Below are 19,361 nucleotides of genomic sequence, written 5' to 3'. Positions count from 1 at the left end.
TAAACCCCACCAACCATTACCCTGTTTGCCAAGATGTTTACCTTGTATTGAAAATGTAACACTCAGCACTTTAAAAACTTACTCATGCTGTTAGAAGGACACTGTGGGAGCCCTGCTCTGCACTGAAACTTCTGGAAAACTCTTGAGACTACCAAAATCCATGTTCCCACACTGACAATCCCACACAGACGCACATGCTTTCATCTTGTATGTTGTGGGAGTGTTTTTCACATGAGAGACACACCTCTTATACATGGTCCAGTGATCTTTCAGCGTGGCATGATTGTCAATTATTTCATCCAGAGTGATCAAGACTGTGAGCAACTCTCCTAGATGCTCATACATTGCCTGTTTGTGAAGAAAAAAAAAGGGAAGGAAAAGGACTGTAGTTATCAAAAAGTTTATTGCAGTCATACGTGGCATACAAAATTTCAGTTTCTTTCAATATATTTTCAGCCAACAAGACATCAGCTAGAGAGTTAAATAGGAGATCTCACGGTTTAGTAGCTCAAAGATTTTGTATGTCTTGTAGTGACACGAGGAACATAAAAGTGGTGTCTGCATGCAAACTAAATTCACTGATCTATTTTGACACTGGAGACATGATTTTTAAAACTGTCTATGTGCAGAAGCACATATTGCAATAAGGGAGCATGCAAACACTTTACAGCTAAGAAAGCTACAATATGACAGACATGGAGATACCAGCCTTCCCACATAAAGGCCAGAAAAAGCTGATTAACAAAATATATATATATAAACATAAGCAAAAGAGTTCCAAATTACTCCCACCTGAAAATGAACTCCAGACGTCTCTATAATTTTAGGTGCATTCCTATAAATAAAATAAATATTTTAATGCCTTTTTAATCCTCAGAACAGATCATATGTATCGATTCTGTATCATGATGTGTTCTTTTTTTCTTGGGGTACATTTTTTTATTCATTAACAGTAACTTCAGGAAAAAAAGAATCTAAAAACCCAATTGAAAGTATATGCTATGTGATATCTGTGTGCTATGATCAGATTTAATACTGTATTTTTAAATGTACAGCATGTGACTGCTTCAAAGCACCTACTGTACTCAGTGCACACATCTCAGCAATTCCCAATTCAGTTATGCTAACGACAAGTCGCCTCGATACACACAGCCTCAGGGCCCAAAAATCAAAATCACTTCACATATTTAATCAAGCCATGTCCAAGTTACACATCCAGCACCACACAGAAAGTCTACTTTGTGCTGTGGTGTAAGGTAAAAATAAAAGCAACAAACAAAACTGAGAAGAATGCTGCTATCCTACTGGGGGATAGTGCATCAGCCAACAGGAGGAATCTCTCAAACAGAGCAAGGATGAAAAAAGTAAAACAATATCTCTTAAACATAAAGACTAATTGCCCCATCAAAAAATGACAAAAAATAAAATTCTTGCATCTCATTATATATAAGCACTGTTTTTTCTGAAAATCAAACAAAACCACTTCCATAATAGTTTACGAAGCCCAAATTTTCACAGAAAAGCACTATCCATATCTCTAGACAACAACATTCCAAAAATTACCATGCCTTAAATAGAACATTCATATTTTATACATTTAACTGCATTACAACAATACAGAATTTTAGGGAATAATTACTTGTTGCTGGTATACAGAACAGCCAACTGATGCACTACATTCACCACCACTTCGTAACATCGGGTAACAAAGCAAGACAGCTCCTGCAATACAGAAAATAAAATGCATATATATGTATAGAGCTTCCTCATACACAAGTTGTTTCTACACCAAAAACAACAAACATAAACTACTGGACTTGCAACCCAAGCTCCAGCTACATCCCTAATCCGAGTCAGTGGACAGACCTACAGCACGATGGCAAACATCCTACTAAAGGCTCTGAAAAGGAATCTGGGACTAAGCTAAGAAGCTACCAAACACAAGCTTCCAGTACAACTTTGACTATGTATACCAAAGACAGTAAGAAGTGACTTGACAACAGTGCCCAAGTACTTGCAGCAACAATATCCCTGGGAGCAGAGGTTGCGCTTTTTCCCCACTAGATTCAAGAGTCACACTCTGGATGCTGGTGATAGTCAAATTCGAATTAGAAATTACCACAGAAGCCTGTACCTACCATAAGAGTGGTAAGACACATAATATTGCTTTAAAACAAGCACACAAACAAAGCCAATGCCTTTGAGAGATTTGCTTGGCTAAAGCAGAACTTGAGCTCAGTTACGTAACACACAGTGAGTAAGAACATGTCAACTCTGACCACATAAAGGACTATCTTAATTTCTATAATAGATTTTAACAAGGCATTCCTTGAGCAACAGGAGGAACTAATCTGAGTTTCCCTTAACTGCAATAATACTTGCTCATTAATGCACCTTATAATCCCATTGGGGAGAAGTCCATGTGTGATGAGCCTGGCCAGTCAGCCAATGGATGGCTCCATAGCAGACAGCCCACACTGGCTAAGCAGACAGCCATCCACTCCTGCCAGAAAACTGGCTAACAGCTGAATTCTGTCTTCCTCTCCGTCAAAAATAGATCTTATTTGGGTTTCTGCCTTCTATTAGTCACCAGTTTTCACAAAACATTACTTCTTATACTTGTATTGCTCTAACAAATGCAGCTGAAATAAGCCAACAGATTCCAGAGGAATGGATTAATAGACAACAGAGATCATGTTTCCTGGGGGGGGGAAGCACCACCTGCCATTTTAAAATTTCCAGGAAATGGTCCAATTTAACAGCACATGCATATTAGCAACTACATAACACAGACAAGATTATAATTTTAGAGTTCTTCAAATATACTGTCTTCTGCACAATCAAGAGTACCTAACCAGTGTTTTCAGAGCATTATTTTGACAATATTTAAAAAAAAAATGTTTTGACATAGCAAATTTGAGGCTATTGCATATAGCTAATCAAGGAATCCCAAACTCAGAAGAGCCAATAAACCAATAGGTGGACATTAGCTCTATGAAAGCAACTTTTCGCCTCTTTTGTAAACTTCATATTTTCACATCATCCTTGGGGATATGCTTACAACATTGACCAGAACAGCATTTCCTAGTCTATGGATATGGACTACTCCAAGTGGATTTAGGAGAACACAATAGGTGAAAAAGAACAAAGTCCACAAGGAAAACATTTCCCTCATAGCTTTACCCTAAGCAATACACATCTGTTGCATGTCTGATTGCAATGTCTATGTCTACCTCATATTGGCCTTATCAGCCACCAGCGTGCTTGTAACAAATGTGGATAGAGCCTTTCCCAAACCTTCGTTTGTGAAGCCTGGCCATGATGATGATGATGATGACATATCTGTTAGCACAGTAAACCCTCCCTTGGGGGTAACATCTTGCATTTCCCTTTCTTCCAAAGTTTCTCAAGGTTCCTAACCCATCGTAGCATATATACAAAGCGGGCTTACAAGCAATACTCCTGTATTTCTGTGAAGTGTTTACCCTTTAAATAGTACACATCAGCATATACCCCATAAATTAACAAACTTGTTCTACAGAGTGGGCTTGCAATATGCACAGATATCCAGATCCTGCTCTCAACTTCCACATGGACTCAGGAAAAGTACAAATGCACAGTAGCACCATCTCAGAATCACTAAAAGGTCTCAAACATTTGACAGGAGGAAATAGAGGATGAAGGATGAAACCTATACATTTGATAGGACAAAGTTTGGAAAACAGGAAAAAAAATCTAAGAGATCCTAATGCACTTGGGCATGGTAAAAGAGGTTGAGAAACAACTTCCTATAGCATTCAACCTGTTATGACTCAGTTAATAACTACTGCTATGCAACCATACAGCAAGAAGAGGAATTTTAACCTTTGTTAAACTAGAATTTGTTTAAACATTCTAGAAGTTTCTTGTATATTCTCTACTTGAACACAGATATCTCATTACAAGCAATATTGCATAAAAATAGAAACATTTTTGGGAACAGGACAGTCATTTAAGCTATATCAAGGACAAAAAACTCCACAGTAGACTGAAACCCAAGAGCACAGGAAATCCTCAGAAGAAAAACAGATCCTGTTTTCATGCAAAGGACTCTGAACTACCCAACTGTATAAGAAATGAGTGTTATTCCACAAAAGTTTGAATGACTCACAAGCAATTTTTTCCCAGGTACATGTTTTAATTTTGCTTTCTTCTATCAGCTAAAAAAAACATGCATAGAAAAATTAACCCATTTCCAATGTTCAATGAAAAGTAAAACTTATAATCAAAACCATAAAAGCTTTAACTTTACTGTTAAATGAAAACAACCTCAATTTATCTTCTCATACTGAAATTTTCTTAAGTAAATTCTAATTTCTTTGAGCAATTACACAAAGTGCAATTTCTTCTCTCATTAGACTTCCAAAGACCCAAATCTTCGTTCGCGAAGCCTAGCCATGAGACTTCCAAAGACAACTATAAAAAAACCTCAAAACAATGTGTGATATATCAGCCAGTTGTGACAGGTCTGCAGGCAAAACATAGTAATACATCAAATGACTGCAATGCCTTTCAGCAAGATGCAGACAGGATAAGGCATACTGTTAAATCCACTTTGCAAGTAAAATTAACATTATAATTGCTGTCAAAAAATCAAAATATATGCTACCTGCAAGAAAGAAACAAATCTTCCCATCTGTATTTGGCAATCTCCCTCCACCATGCTGGAATCTGTGGCTAAAAAGAGAAACATTTGTCAACACTTCCACAAGCCTGTGTTACACCTGTTAAATTAACATTGAAGCTTGCCCTCCAAGCCATTTGTTTGTCATACAAGTGGAGTGCACTATTGTAAGCTTATTGATGGAGCCTCAAAAACTCTTAATTTTGCTTCTCTAAGCTGGACTTATTTTTGAAGTTTCTTTCTCAATAAAAATTGCATTACTTATAAATTAGATACAAAGCAGGAAAAAGTGTCTCCGTCACCAGAAATAAAATAAAGAATACGAAACATAATTCTTTAAAGGCATATGTATTATGTAACTTCATATAAAAGTTTCCATTTTCAAAAAGTTTGTACGACGGCATTAGGTATTTATACTGCAAGGAACATCCAGATATTATTTACTGAAAGAATATACTACACGACTAACCAGAAGGAAAATCTTTCCTCAAGAAATTGATTTTCTTTTTCCTACATATCGTCTTGCACAAAAGAACTGGCTCATCACCACAGCTTCACAGCATTATCTGTATGACACAGAACACTAACAGAATACTATGAAATACAATAATTATATCACCAATACCAAACTGTTTCAGTCATCTGGAGCAGTTTTAACACCAACTGACAAAATACTGGTTTTTTTACTGGGATTACAGATTGATGCTCTGTAATCTCAGACTCAATTTTTGTACAGACTCAATTTTTCTATTGGGCCACTCTGAGCAAAAAAGGCTTACAATTGCAAGTTTATTGCCTAAGAAATGCAGGTCTTATTGCATCGTAAAATATGTTCTTTCAGAGCCCTCAGAGATTAAAGCAGTCTCCGAACTTCTCTAAGATGGAGCTCTGGGACAAGATATTAAATATTGTTTCCCCTTTACACATTTAATGTCATCTTCACTCTGTATAGTGTATGTCCCAAAAAAACCTATCCAACTAACTATTTAATAAAGTTCCTGGACTACCCCTAGCCACTGCAAAGATAAGATGGGGGGATAAAATGTTTCTTTACACAGCTGGAAAAAGCCAGCACAGTATTTGTTTAAATTTCAACTACCCTTGAGCCAGTAACTTTGCCACTTGTTTAAAGTAAGCAAGCTTGCTGTTATCAAAGCAAATGCTACAAGTAGGCATATGGAAGTGCAGAACATAAATTTCTGCATTCCTGCCTAACCCACAGAAGGCTCACCTCTCCATTCCTGCCATTCCCAAGTACTCTCTGCTCAACACCCACCAGGAACAAACTGCTACTGTAACATACTAATCTGCTACAGTCTGACTTTTTCATGCTACAAACATGGAGAAGTTTTAAGGGAACTCCTAGTATCATTTTGGCAGAAATGACTTTAAAGTATTTAAACCCATGTCTAATAAGACATGAGAATCTGCAAAGAAAAAAAAACAACAAAACCACCAAAAAAACTACCCATAACAAACACCCACATTTCTTCACGTTCCTTAACTGCAACAGTCATCTTATATAGCACTTAAAGGAATGATAAACAGTCCCTAGCTCAAAGATTTCACATTGCCTGGTACTTCTGTTACAGTCAAGGCTCTTGAAAAGCTTTGGAAATGCCCTTCTACAACACTACTGTATTACTTTTCTCTCAAATTACTGAAATAGAAAATAAAGTTGGGCGATAGGTCTCTAAATCAACTCATTGATATATTCAGTCCTCAGGATCCAGATCTGTGCTTATTCCCGCACTAGCATCTTTTAAGGTGGAAGCTTAAGACCAGTCACTCACAGGAGTTACCAGTTTAAGTCCAAGACAAAAAGCAGCTTTCACCTAAAGCAGGGTCTCGTGATTTGTCAATTGAAGTGACTCACAATCACTTGTGCCTGTGCTACATCGTGGTCTAAACAGTAGTGTGAGTACTATTACCTGCACTTCAAAGGGCAGGTGACATTAACACGCTCCAACTTCTCTTGGAATAACTGATTGCATACTAAAGGAGGCAGGACTTTGGCCAAGTTATTTATTAATGGTTTCACTGTTTTATTATGGTCAAATTACAGATTTATTGTTTTGCTATAAACAATGTAAAATCTAGTCACAGTAGGAAATAAGTCAGTTTACAACGCGTTTACATGTGAAATATGTGTTTTCAATGTCATACTTGGAAAAATAACTGCTGCTGTAGTTAAGCTGTAGGTTAGATATTTAATACACCATCAACAGCCCACACTCTCTACTTCTCATTTAAACAAGGCTGTAACAAAACTTCCTGTTAATGTAACAATACTTACTGCAGGTAAGAGGGCTTTAGGATAAACCTGATTATTATCGTAAACTCACTCAAGACAGTCACAAGACACTAACATACATCCCTATAACCTCAAAGTTTGTTATTTGGTGTGCATCAGTTAAAGACACAGAAATCATGTATCCATATTATAAAATTACAGTTATTGTAGCATTTAATATAACCAGAAGCAATAATTCAAAACTACAAACTTTTACAGTAAAGGGAGCTACTCACCTCCTTCTCCATAAAACAAGAGGCCATTATAAAATTTAGTTTCTGCCTAACAACAAAAGCAGAAATTTGTTTTTTAATAAATAGGATATATGTAATCATGCTATAAAACTTATTTAGTCATCAATCTTGTTTCTTTACTGCTAAAGAATAAATCTATACATCAGCTTGCCAATCTGCAAACATTTTCACACATAGTAATAAAAGTTAGCTGAATTTACCTCATATTTTAACTTCTTGATTTCACAACAAAGAGCAGCATACACAGTTATTACTTTGTTTAGAACCTAGACTCAAAGGGGGAAAAAAACCATACAGATTACAAACATATTCACATTTAGAGGGCTTGATTTTAGGTAGAATAACTTTTTTATCTTCTAAGCATAAAGCACTTACCTTGTTTTCTGTCTTTATGAGCTCCAGTAGGGAGGACTGTTCATATGGCAAAAGCTAAAATTAAAATATAAAAAAAATAAATTAAAAAAATCACAAACAAAACAAGCAAACAAAAATAACAAATTAACAACTTCAAATAACATTGGTTAAAATACACTTATCCTACTAGCCATGTATTCTCCCCAGTTTAATCTCAAATAGGGTATGCAATAAGAGAGCAATAATTGCACATTACTGGCAACCTGCACTGCAGGAAGCCTTTGCTCTTCACATTTACATGGAAATATCTTTCATTCACTCCAGGCAGAAAGGTAAATAACTGGGTACACTATATAGCATTTACAACAATTTACTTACAAAACTTGAAAAGCAAAAGCCTGGTGACTATGAAGTAGGAAAAAAACCAGCTCAGAAAATGTAAAACTTGAATTAGGAATCCTAAACGCCGGAAACAGGAAGCAGAAAATATATCTCTATGCAGGCACTGACATTTTCTACTGAAGTCAGCCATGTGTTGACCGGTTCAAATACATCCAGCACTGTGGTGGCTCTATACATAATTTACTCAAATTATTCAGACAGACAATTGCTTGAGAGTGCATCTTCAGCACAGACAAGTTCCATATGGCAACAGTAGCGCTTTTAAATTTTGTCTGCAAATTCAGTGAAGAGAAAAAATAACGCTCCGCAGAGGACAGTGAACTTATGATCAAGAAAACAGCCTCCTCTGGAAGGAGGCAAACACTGTACCAAGGCCTTTAAATCAAAACACGAGCTATAAATATACATCCTGCGGTTTTACAACTATTAGTGAGCTTGTCTGGAACCCCAAATCCCACATAAAAACACCAACACCCCCAGGGAAGAAGTTTTCTGGAACTAGCCTTCCCAATACATGAAGAATTAGAAATTCATTTAACTTCAACCAGTATCCAAAAGACTAAAAAATAATAATAGGAAAGCATCTTCTCTTGTGATATGAAACAATTTATCAATTATTTGATAATTAAAATAGTACTGGATAGGTTTCTCAAATACTAAAGTCAAGTTTTAAGAGCATAAATGCATCAAGCTTTTACTTCTCAGGTTTTGAAGGGAAGGACAAACTAGGAAAGTAATAGTTGCAATGTATAGTAAATATATGAAGACCTTTAAAGCAATGGGATCAAGACTGAAGTCCCAAACATCTCCAACAGAGTCATCCAAAGCATCTTCAATTCTCTTCAGCTGAGATGTATATTCCTCAAGAAATTTTCCATAATTCTTCAACTGCACTTCAGCATGAATTTCTGAAAATTGATAATAATTACACAGTTTTATGAACAACTCAATAAACTGCAATATCAAAAAAATTATTTAAAAGTATTCAATCTGTTGCTATTTAGCTTTAGTCCTGTATTCCCCATTTTGCCACAGCAGTTTTCCTTAATAGGACTGCATCTTTAATACAAAGTTCATGTTTAAAAACAATCCTATAACTTAGTGTCAGTTTAAAAGAAATTCAGATACTACTTAGAGAATATCAAACATCTAAGCAGTTTGCAGAAAATTATTAAGGGACATATATTGCCAAACTAAGACCTTAACAATCACACAAGATTCTGAGCAAAGACATGACTGTAGAAATTGTAACACAGCGGGTGAGTTTAACCATCAGCTGAACCAGTACGCAGGTCATTATATCAGTACTTTGAGGCAATTGGTCTAATCATTTCGGCCTGAGTAGCAGTTGAATTACTAGCAATCCTCTTTCCACTCTCTCCCTGCTACCTCTCAGTAAGTTATTTGGGCATTACATGGGAAGCTTATGGCTTTTAATCGTTCCCTCCACTTGCAAATTCACTTTCCCCAAGCAGAATTTTTCTTCTGCCGGACATTGAAACGCACAGCTGTCCTGTTAGTGTCAGGGCCCGGGAGCTTCAAAGGCTAACATTCAGCTAGTCAAACACCAGGAATGGTGGTATTAATTACCAAAGTAAATCTAAAGGCAATTGGTCCAAAAAAAGTTTAATTCTCTCTATCCTGATCTTTTTTTCTTCCCACATTAAGACGTTCCCCACTTCTCCCCAAATTATATCCAAGTACTGATTTAGCTGCATAACCTGAAGTGCAGAGTGAATGATTACAGTTCAAGGCTTCTAAACTCAGTAAGGAAGTACAATCCTTTCGTGAAGACTAAAGTGTCTTCCCCATAATTAGATACCAAATCTAACAGCTTGTGATCTTCTGCTATTCGTTGGAAATAGGATTATCTAAAAAAGTTAGAGAATGCAGGTCAGCTGAACAACCGAACTTTTCTTAAACAAGCATATAACTTTCATGCAGCTTTAATATGTGCCCTTTTCACATTTCAGCAAGTACACTGGTCTAGAAAGTTAAAAACAATATATTCTTTTATTCTGCACATTCAACCTCTTGCTCATCTTCATTGCAAATAACTGAGCCAAATAGTAGGTTTTTTGCTGGGAAAGCACTGCTGAATCAATTTTCACTTAAACACGAAAACATCTGCCTGAGACACTGCACCAGGCAGAAGAGGAGGACTGCACTAATTCTAAGATACTACTTTGAAAGCAGCAGCAATGCCAATTGTAAAGATACGAAGACTGCAAAGCCTATCCAGCCTAGACAGCCTAGGCATTGTCAAAACAGGAGACAAAATCTCATGTAAACAGATAAGAAACAAGTGAGCAAAATGCTCTCCATCAGCAGTATGCATTCCAGGCACTGATGCAGAGCCCTTGAGTTGTATCAGCAATTATTCTATTCCATCCAATTCATCTCATCTTTCAGGTTCCTTCCAGTGCATCTTCTGGAAGCTCTGCTGCAGAAAACCAGTAAAACACTGACAGATGCACAGCCCTGCTGAATGGCATTTAACCAGCACCATGCCAGCTTCAGTCTTTTACTGCTAGAAAATCTGGATCATGGAGACATTATTATAGAGATATGCTGTGATATTCCCACAATCACAACTCCTCCCTTCACACAAAAGACAAACGAAGAGCAGACAAACTGACAGTCATTGGGGCTTTATAGGAAGAACAGAACAAGCTTCCAAGTCATAAACTGGAAACTGGCAGTGCTGTTCAAATCAATTCCCTACAAAACATGCATTTCTCAAACAAAACCTCACAATAGTGCTTTGCTAGAGACCCACAGATTGTCACCTTTCCAGTAGCCAACTGATGGACTTGTACAACACTACAGCTCAAATAATATTAAATATTTACAAATACTTAATTATTGATAGCCATCAATTTGCCACTTTGTACTGATCATCTCATAAAATAAGAGACAGGTGTGAATAATTTCTCACTACCTTAGAAAGATAAGAGAGTGAAAGCTCTTAGCTAGTTAGAGATAGGCAGAGTTGAACTGATAAAAAATTACTTGGAGATGAAGGAAGCTTTTTAAGATGCAGAAGGATTTTCCTAAATAAACTGGCTCACATGGATGAACAAAAAGAAATCATAGAAAGCAGATATCATATTTTTCTTCAGAGCAGCATACATACTTCATAAGGTATAATCTGCTTACAAAAAAGTTTGATTTAGTTTCTCCTCATGTGACAAAACAAAATCATTATAGTTGGGACAACGCAAGATATCAACTCAGCAGCACAGATCCTCCAACTTAAGCATAACTTCTTCCATACAATCAGCAATGTCAATGTTCAATGAACTTATTTTCACAGCAGGATTTGCAAGTGCCACATCCATACATATCTAGGATAAAGATGCAACAAACCAGACTTACTTAGTATCTTGTGTCCTCAGTTGAGAACGCTGTAATCGCTAAAGGTTAGTGATACAATGTGAAAGTAGACAATAAGTACAAAAAAATACTTCTCAAGTCACAGGATTTTTCTTTGGCTTTTCTCTAGGAGAACGCTGTATGCTGCTCTTGATAGAAGATCAGTCTGTTCACCCTCAAGATGGTGGTAATGGAGCATATTATGTCATGTAAATTTCTTGTAGCTGCACATAATGTCATGGTCAAACTAGTGGAGATCTGGCATTTTGAGTAAAAACTGCATTTTCCTTTTCACAACTAGAGAACTGGTAAAAAGCTCTGCTCAAGGCGGCTTCAGTTTCCACTGAAATCCAGACTAAATGAACATGGCATAAACAGTATCATCCCTTGGGATGACATTGTAAGTGAAACAGTTTGGCCATGAGTGGCATATTTTCACAGCAACACCTGGTATAATTAATTTGGCACAGTTCACTTTACAGTGTGTATTACAGTGTGACAACCATATACGTTCCCTGTTTAGAAAGTAGGTCACCTCTACAGGCTGAGTAAAATGTGGATTTTGACGGGCACACGAACTCACTGTCAAAGACTTCACGATCATAAGGTCTTCTTATTTAACTACATTTTAAAGGTTAAACTGCAAGTGACCACCTGACGCCCTGCCAGAAAGCCTTTACCAACGAAAGCTGCACACAACTAACTGCGTGCAACATCTCTTGATGTGAGTTCTCTACATAACCAAGGAAGCAACTGCACATATTTGTGAGCTACGAGAAATGATCGGGAAGGAAAGAAACACCATCCTCACGACAAGCATCTGTTCGTCCCGCCCGGTTCGCGCAAGACAAGAGTCACACAAGCAGCCTGGCCCTCCCGGCCGTACGCGGGGCACCGGAGGCGACTCCTCAGAGGGAGTAAAGGATGAAGGTCTGGAAAAGCCACGACCCCCCACCCCAAAAAAACCCGAAAACTACGGAGAGGCTGGTGGGAGGAAAAGGTCACGGCGCCCGCCCACCCCCGCAGGCCTGGCCGGGTGCAGATCAGCGCCGGGATGAGCCGGGGGCAGGGGCACAGGGCAGGGTCCGCGGGGGAAGCCGTGCAGGGCGACCTCGCTCAGCTCCCGTGACGCCTTCTTATTCCCTCCCTTCCTCCTCCCTCCCGTTCTTCGCGGGGTGCAGCGGGGGGGTCCGGGAGGGGAGCAGGGTCTGCTCAGCCCGCGCCTCCCCCCGCCCCGAGGCGGTTCCCGCCGCAGCCCCGCCAGCCCGGCCCCGCCCGGCCCGCCCTGCGGGCGCTCACTCTGCGAGCCGTCGTCGAGGCGGTCGAACTCCCAGTCCGGGGAGAGGGTCTCCAGCGCCATCGCCCACCCCCGGCAGCGGCCGCCCGGCCGCCCCTGACTCAGGCGCACGGGACTTCCTGCCCCGCGCCCGCGCCGCACGCCGGGAAATGGAGGCGGAGGGGGAGCCTGGGCTCCGGGGAGGGAGGGGGCGGGACAGCGGTGGCGCCGCTCCGCCGCCCCTCCCTCCGCCCGAGGGTCGGTGCCGCCGGGAGCTGTCCCGCGGCGCTGATCGGCGGTCTCAGGGCTGAGGGAGAGCGCGGGACAGGCAGCGCTGTGCCCTGGCCCCTGCGGCGGGGCAGGAGAGTCCGCTCCCTCCCCTCCTTCCTCCGAGCCCCCTGCAGCTGTGAGCTGGTCGTTCTGGGGAGGCAGGGCCGGCCTCTGAGGTACCGGGACTTTGGGAGATTTCCCGCTTTTTCCCCTGAGGTTCGAGACCCCAGCCCAGCCTCTCTCACAGCGGCTCCCCACTCCGCCACGCCGCTGGCAGGAGGGAAAGCTCTGCCGGATAGCGGCGATTGCGTGACACACACACACGACCCCCGCTTCCCCTTCTGATGCCGGAGGAAGGAAGCGATGGGAGGAACTGTCCCAGCTCTGGGGGAGGGTCTGGACCTCAGAGACAGCTGTGCGGGGTGAGGGCGCCATGTACCCTCTAAGCATCCCGCTTTCATTTGTGGTCACACGGAGCCAGGAGGTCAAGCACTCTCTTTTTCCTTTTGATTTTCTTTTTTTTTTTTTTTTTTCCCAGGGCACCGGTGGGTGTAATATCAGAGAATAAAAATGGAAGTACTTTGGATAGTAAGAGAAGTAGCCGTTGAGGGCCATTAACAGTGACCACAGCAATTTCATTAGCTCAGCAGAATCTGTAGCATCAGCAGAAAAGGAAATGGCTTCAAAAGCAGTATCACCAGGAGCATCAGCAATGTCAGTGGGGAAAGAGCAACAAAAATAGCAACTCCAATGAGAGATGTATCAGTAAGTGATGAGAGATGTATCAGTAAGTGCATGATCATCCATAAAAGCTACCTCGGTAATATAGCAGGTCTGAAAATAGCACCTCTGATTAAAAGGAATCCATCCTTTGGAGTCTATTGATTTTAAAAGTTTCTAGGGATGAAAGATCTGGTTGGCAGGTTTATTGTTGATGAGTTTTTTCCTTTTTAAAGTGCATTCTATGAGACCAACCTGGGTCTGGGAAAGAAGAGATCAAATTTAACTTTGTGTGAAATGACATAAAGAATGTTGATATAAACAACGTTTGGAATAGGTTTTTTTTAAAACCTTTATTTTTTTCAAGAAGAGAACTGTGTCTTGGGAAATGTTGCCAAATAATCATAATGTAAATATGTCAATATGTCTCCTCCACCCACTGGCTTCTGTGCAAACTTCGGATGTTCACACAGGGGTTTAACAGAACTTGAAGTTTAATTGTGCAGAATGTTGACAGCTGGCAGTGAACACGAGTGTCTCTAAGGACATGATAAGTATCACAGAAAATGAAAACACAATTTATACTGGACTTTAAGGATTGGGTTCTATCTACAACCATGGAGATGCAGCTTTAATTGAACTCTCTGTAGCTGCTATACATTTATTCAAAGCCAATTTTAAAAAACAAAACAGAAGAGTTTTCTCTACAAACAATATATGCTTTCTTTGAAACAAATACTGTTTCTTTCAGCTGTGGACGACTGCACATAAACAGGCTTTCAGACTGCTTAAAAAGTATCATCAGGCCTTTTGTTCTCTCAGAAAAGGGTGTCCTTGAATTCTGCAGGATGGTACAAGAGCAAAACTTGTAGAACTGGCAATTGGTAGGGCCCTGCCTTCCTCACATCTGAAATGGAATTTGTTAAGAGTAAAATACTGTGGGGTTGGTTACTGCAAGGCTGTGAGATCACCAAAACTGCATCCAGGGTAATCCAACTGGTTAGTCTATGCAATGGCCACACCAAAGAGAGCACTGTGACCCCCACAATGTAAATGATGTGACACTTATTTTAAATAGAGAAAAAGAAAATTGTTTTAAAAGAAAATGTATTGAAATACTACATTTTTTTAAAAAGGAGCAGGAGGCTCTATAATTGAAAAAAAACCCACAATTGTACTCAAGTAAGTACACCAGTTAAATTTTATACTGCCATTCACGATCCATTTATTTAAATGACTGATAATTGGGTTTTCCTTTGGCTCCCTAGGTGGCAGTGTTTTGTTGCTTACACTGAAATTATTTAGGTCAATTCTAGATGCTGCTAGAATTTCTATTTTCTCTGAAAATCTGATTTAGATTTTATCTTGAAGACTTTTACTGACAGTAAGACTGACTCAGGTTTGATTTGTAAGTTTGCCATGCTGTCTCATTAGTGAATGGCTTTATGCTGTTCAGTAACATGAAATCATTGACATTTTATAAGCATAATTTCTGAAAGTTGGGTGACACAGCTTCCATTTGTACCAGGAAACTTTTATGGGGTACAAGCTCATAGGAATTGCTAAGATTGCTCAAATATGTGTTAGAATGAGTCTTTAGACTTTGTTTAATACAGGGATTTTTGGTAAGCTGACTATTACTGAACACAGGTATAGTTGATAAAACAATCATTTCTTTCAGTCAGGTCAAAATGACCATGAAATGAAATTTCATAATGGACTTTCACAGGAACTGAGTGAAATGTGAACATAAATATGTTCCAGCTGAAATTACTTGTTACACATCAGAACTAGAAAGGATAGGTGAGAGAATAAACTCCAAAATGTAGAAGAATTAATATGGTATTTTGACTGTTTTATTTATGGAGTGAAGTGGCCAGGTGTCTATGGATTCATAAATCAACAGGGGCTTGATTTCATGAGGTATTAAAAATCCTTCTTTTCTTTTAAATTATCTCAATTGGAAATATTACTCTACATTGGAGAAGAGAGTTGCCTGGTATATTTTTAAACAGTATTCTTCTGATACTTGAAAGCTATTGAAAACTTTAACAGAGCATCCAAACAGGAAGCATTTTATTAAAAAAAAAAAATAAAAAGAAATGAAAAGCACCCAGAGCAGAAATTGCTCCTCTTGTAAACAGTCAAAGCTCCACCAAGATTCATAGAATTAGTAATTACTAGAATTGTAATTACTTGCAGGAGAAAGAATTTGGCTTGCTGGTTCTCCAGGAAACCAACTATTCTATATGTTCCATGTCTGTGGAACATTTGATGCTCAACTCTGAATATTTTAAATAAAATAAAGTTCTTGCTCAAAGTTTTTGTGGCAGAATTCCCAGAAAGGATTTACCATCTGAGAGCTGCTCTTTGCAACTCTACTCCACAAAGATAACAATAGCTTTTGCAGACATAGTTTCTATTCTATTGTGTAAAGTTTGAGAGACTTCCATTTATGCATATGAGCAAGGCATCTGCACATGATAATTCTTTCTACTGGTTTAAATTGGTAAAATAATTCCCTTTCCTCATCAAATATATGCCTCCTTTTGGTTACTCTGGAAAAATGAAATGTCAAACATAAGGTTTTAAATGGTTGTCTAGTTCAGATCTCTGGAAAAAAAACCCAAAACAAAACACCAAACAAGTTTTAAATACAAATGTTGCAAAGATAAAACACCAAGTAACTTTCCCATGAAATCTTGCTTCAGCAAGTGGAAAAACATGAAATGTTTCTATTGTTTTAAAATTTTAGTCGAAACTTGTCATGCAATTAACATACTTAGGGAACAACCATACAAAGCCTTACTTTATTTTTTTTAATTACTCAGTCTTTAAAACTGGGTGAACTCTAAAGTATTCCTGAGGAATTTGAGTCTGAACTATGACCAAATCTTTAATCGTCATGAAAAGCTCCATCAAGGCTGATTTCCAACAATAAAAAGCCTATGCAGGGCTAGTTTATTTGATTACTGAATCCCAGGGCATGATTTTCAAAGGAAAGCAAATCCTGGAAAATTCCTAGCAGTTTCCCAAGCACTTCAGTATGTGCACCTACTCGGTGTCTTGTGGAACAGAGTTTTTCCTAATGCTCCTGCCAAGTCCTGACGATGTATTCAAAGACATAGAGTAGCTTCTGCTTCACAGAAGTCAACAAGGATTTATAATGTTCAGCTGCATTAGGTCTTACATTTGTTCTCTATGTTTCTGCACATACAAACACATTTTGCTTTGTGAGCACACTAATGAACAGGCAGGTTTAGCTCCTGAATAGTTTTTGCCACTTGCTGACATACATATCTGCAAAATTTGGTAAGAGAAAGGGAAAAAGCCCATGCTGCAAAGCTTACTATGAATAATTGCAGGGTTTTGCCCAAAGCTAAACTTTAGCTTTAAGAACAAGCACCAGAACAGGAAGGGGGAAAAAAAATCAAAGTAGAAAACGTAATATATTAAATGGGCTCCAAAGAAAGTTGCATAAATTTACACACATAGCACTAGAGCTAGGATTTTTTTTCCCCAGGTTAACAAGAAACTGATAATTCGTAAGGTACTTTTCTGACTGGGATAAAAAAATCAACAGGGAAGGCTTTGTGTCACTTTTTCCAAACAACATAAAATCCAGAGGAATACATTGTAACTGTTACAATATTTAACTCTGATGTTGGAGTTTACTGTGTCACAAGAGACCTATTGCTCATTCTCGGACAGGTCAACCTAATAATTTTCTTAATGCCAAAAAACTTGGAATTTGAATTGACTGTAACTTTTTACATAGATCCTTGAAATTCTAAATAGCCAATTTGTTAAGTGGTTGTTAAAACCCATGTCTATGAATTCATCACTGTGATGATAAGAAGCTGATGGTATGCAGATACCATCCTTGCCTGTGATTTAGCACACCCTTATCCCCATTTGTCTACCTACCCCTCTCATTTCTATGAAATCTAAAGTAAAGCCCACATCTTACCTCCCAGCTCTTCTTTATGCCATGATTCTGGTGACAACAGACACATGATTTTCCCCTTTTGTCACCTGACATGTTAGCAATTTGTAAAGTAAATGGAGATATATAGTTGACTCAATCAGTTTGGAATTGTGCTTGGTGATGAACTAACCTTGGTGCTTTACATGTGCATTGTTGTATTATGTACTTTGTGTGTATAGGGAATAGTGCCATAAGTTATTACAAATTTCTTACCTGGGAAAACCAGGTATTTTGCTGTAAGCCTGTCTGTCAGTGGTTAAATGCCAAGTGTGTCATGTTCTAGTTGGAGAGGATTTTGCATCATGAACCAGGATTTGAAGTTTCATGAACGTCAGCAATGCTTGAATCCAGTTCCAAACCTTCCATTTTAGGACCATTCTGATGCCAGCTGTTATAGCAGAAATCAACTGCGCTCTTTTGTAGGGAATTTGTGCAACTTCCATCAAGTCATAGGAAGACTATACAGACTTTCATTCCTTCTGCTGTCAGAGGGAGTGATATCATTTCTTTACTAAGGACTGTCTGTGCATCCTATTTGAGCAGATAGTGGGTTTGATCAGTTGCACAACTGTCTTGTGCATGAGCCTATTTAGTCCCTGTATTGCTGATTGTTGATTCCATGCAGGACCATCTACACTTATGGGGCTGTCAAGAGCCTTGAATAAAGGGCAGGATATAGTTTTGCTATGACAGGAGTAAAGAAGGAAATGAATGTGAATTATGAGAGTCACAATGCAAACCCTTGTATAACTTTACTCTGGGGGGAAATTGTGTTGTGCCAACCTGACTTAATTTGGGACTGGCACAATTTATCTCTTACAGCAGCTCTCCTTCCTGTGTCCCCTGAACAAGGAGATAACAGCTGTACTGCAGCTGTACTATGTCTTTAAGGTACAGCATTCGAAGTACCCTGAGGAAGAAGGTAGGGGCCTTGGAATTAATCCCTGGGAGTTATTATTACAGTTCTTTGCAGGAAAGCATCAAAAAAGTCTCAGTGAGAAATGAATGTTTGCATGTGTTAGGCAAGACTTTGTCTACTTTATTTTCTACTGTAGCAAGATCTCTGCAGGTTTTAACTTTGGCTTAAGCATGCCACTGACCTCTCTGACATGGTTCACAACTTGGCCGTAAGAAAAACTTTTCCATTTTTGCTGTCCTTGTTTTCTTGACAAGAACAGCATGTATTGTAGTTTATTAGACAGGGATTAAACCTGACCTAGTTTGCAATGATGCTTATACTACTGCCACACTATCTCCATACCTCTGACAAGAAGACTTTGTTGTAGTTTGCAAATTATATTGAAGTTGAAACATTTGTATTAATGGAACTCAGATCCTAGAAAATTTTTTAAAAAAATTATTAAGTAGAGTGAGCTGCTTTAAAAATACTTGGCAATGTTGGTGAAATGGATTTCCAGAAAGTCATTAATGTTTTTTAACCACATTACCGGCAATTTTGGCATGAAATAAGCTGAAAATTAATGTCAATAATCTACATAATCTTTGACTGCCACAGCAGGTTCAACAGAATGTTTCACCAGCCTCCTCAGTAGAGGGAACAAAGCTGAAAGACAAGAAACTATTGAAGAGGGTCCAGTGGAGGCTACAAAGATGATGAGGGGTCTAGAGCATCTCTCATATAAGGAGAGACTGTGGGAGCTGGGCCTGTTTAGTGTAGAGAAGACCAAGAGGGGATCTCATTAATGTATATAAATATCTCAAAGGTGGGTGCTAAGAGGATGATGTCCGACTCTTTTCAGTGGTGC

The 19,361-nt window shown here is 38.9% G+C and overlaps 1 protein-coding gene across 1 annotated transcript in view; it reads right to left on the bottom strand.

Annotated features, from left to right (window-relative positions):
- Positions 1-12,779, bottom strand: part of WASHC4 (WASH complex subunit 4) — a 39,818-nt gene extending 27,039 nt beyond the window's left edge. The window contains exons 1-9 of the mRNA XM_027715094.2: positions 12,641-12,779; positions 8,735-8,874; positions 7,586-7,639; positions 7,411-7,476; positions 7,193-7,238; positions 4,649-4,716; positions 1,640-1,722; positions 793-835; positions 245-348 (exon numbers count right to left, since the gene is read on the bottom strand). Of these exons, the coding sequence (XP_027570895.1) occupies positions 245-348; positions 793-835; positions 1,640-1,722; positions 4,649-4,716; positions 7,193-7,238; positions 7,411-7,476; positions 7,586-7,639; positions 8,735-8,874; positions 12,641-12,701 (665 nt within the window). The 5' untranslated portion in view covers positions 12,702-12,779. The remainder of the gene's footprint in view (positions 1-244; positions 349-792; positions 836-1,639; positions 1,723-4,648; positions 4,717-7,192; positions 7,239-7,410; positions 7,477-7,585; positions 7,640-8,734; positions 8,875-12,640) is intronic.
- Positions 12,780-19,361: the final 6,582 nt, after the last annotated feature.

Source organism: Pipra filicauda, unplaced genomic scaffold, assembly GCF_003945595.2.
Source record: "Pipra filicauda isolate LSUMZ 115617 unplaced genomic scaffold, ASM394559v2 scaffold313_size859762_pilon, whole genome shotgun sequence".
Classification (NCBI taxonomy): Eukaryota; Metazoa; Chordata; class Aves; order Passeriformes; family Pipridae; genus Pipra; species Pipra filicauda.
This window is presented reverse-complemented; position numbering and strand designations above follow the sequence as displayed.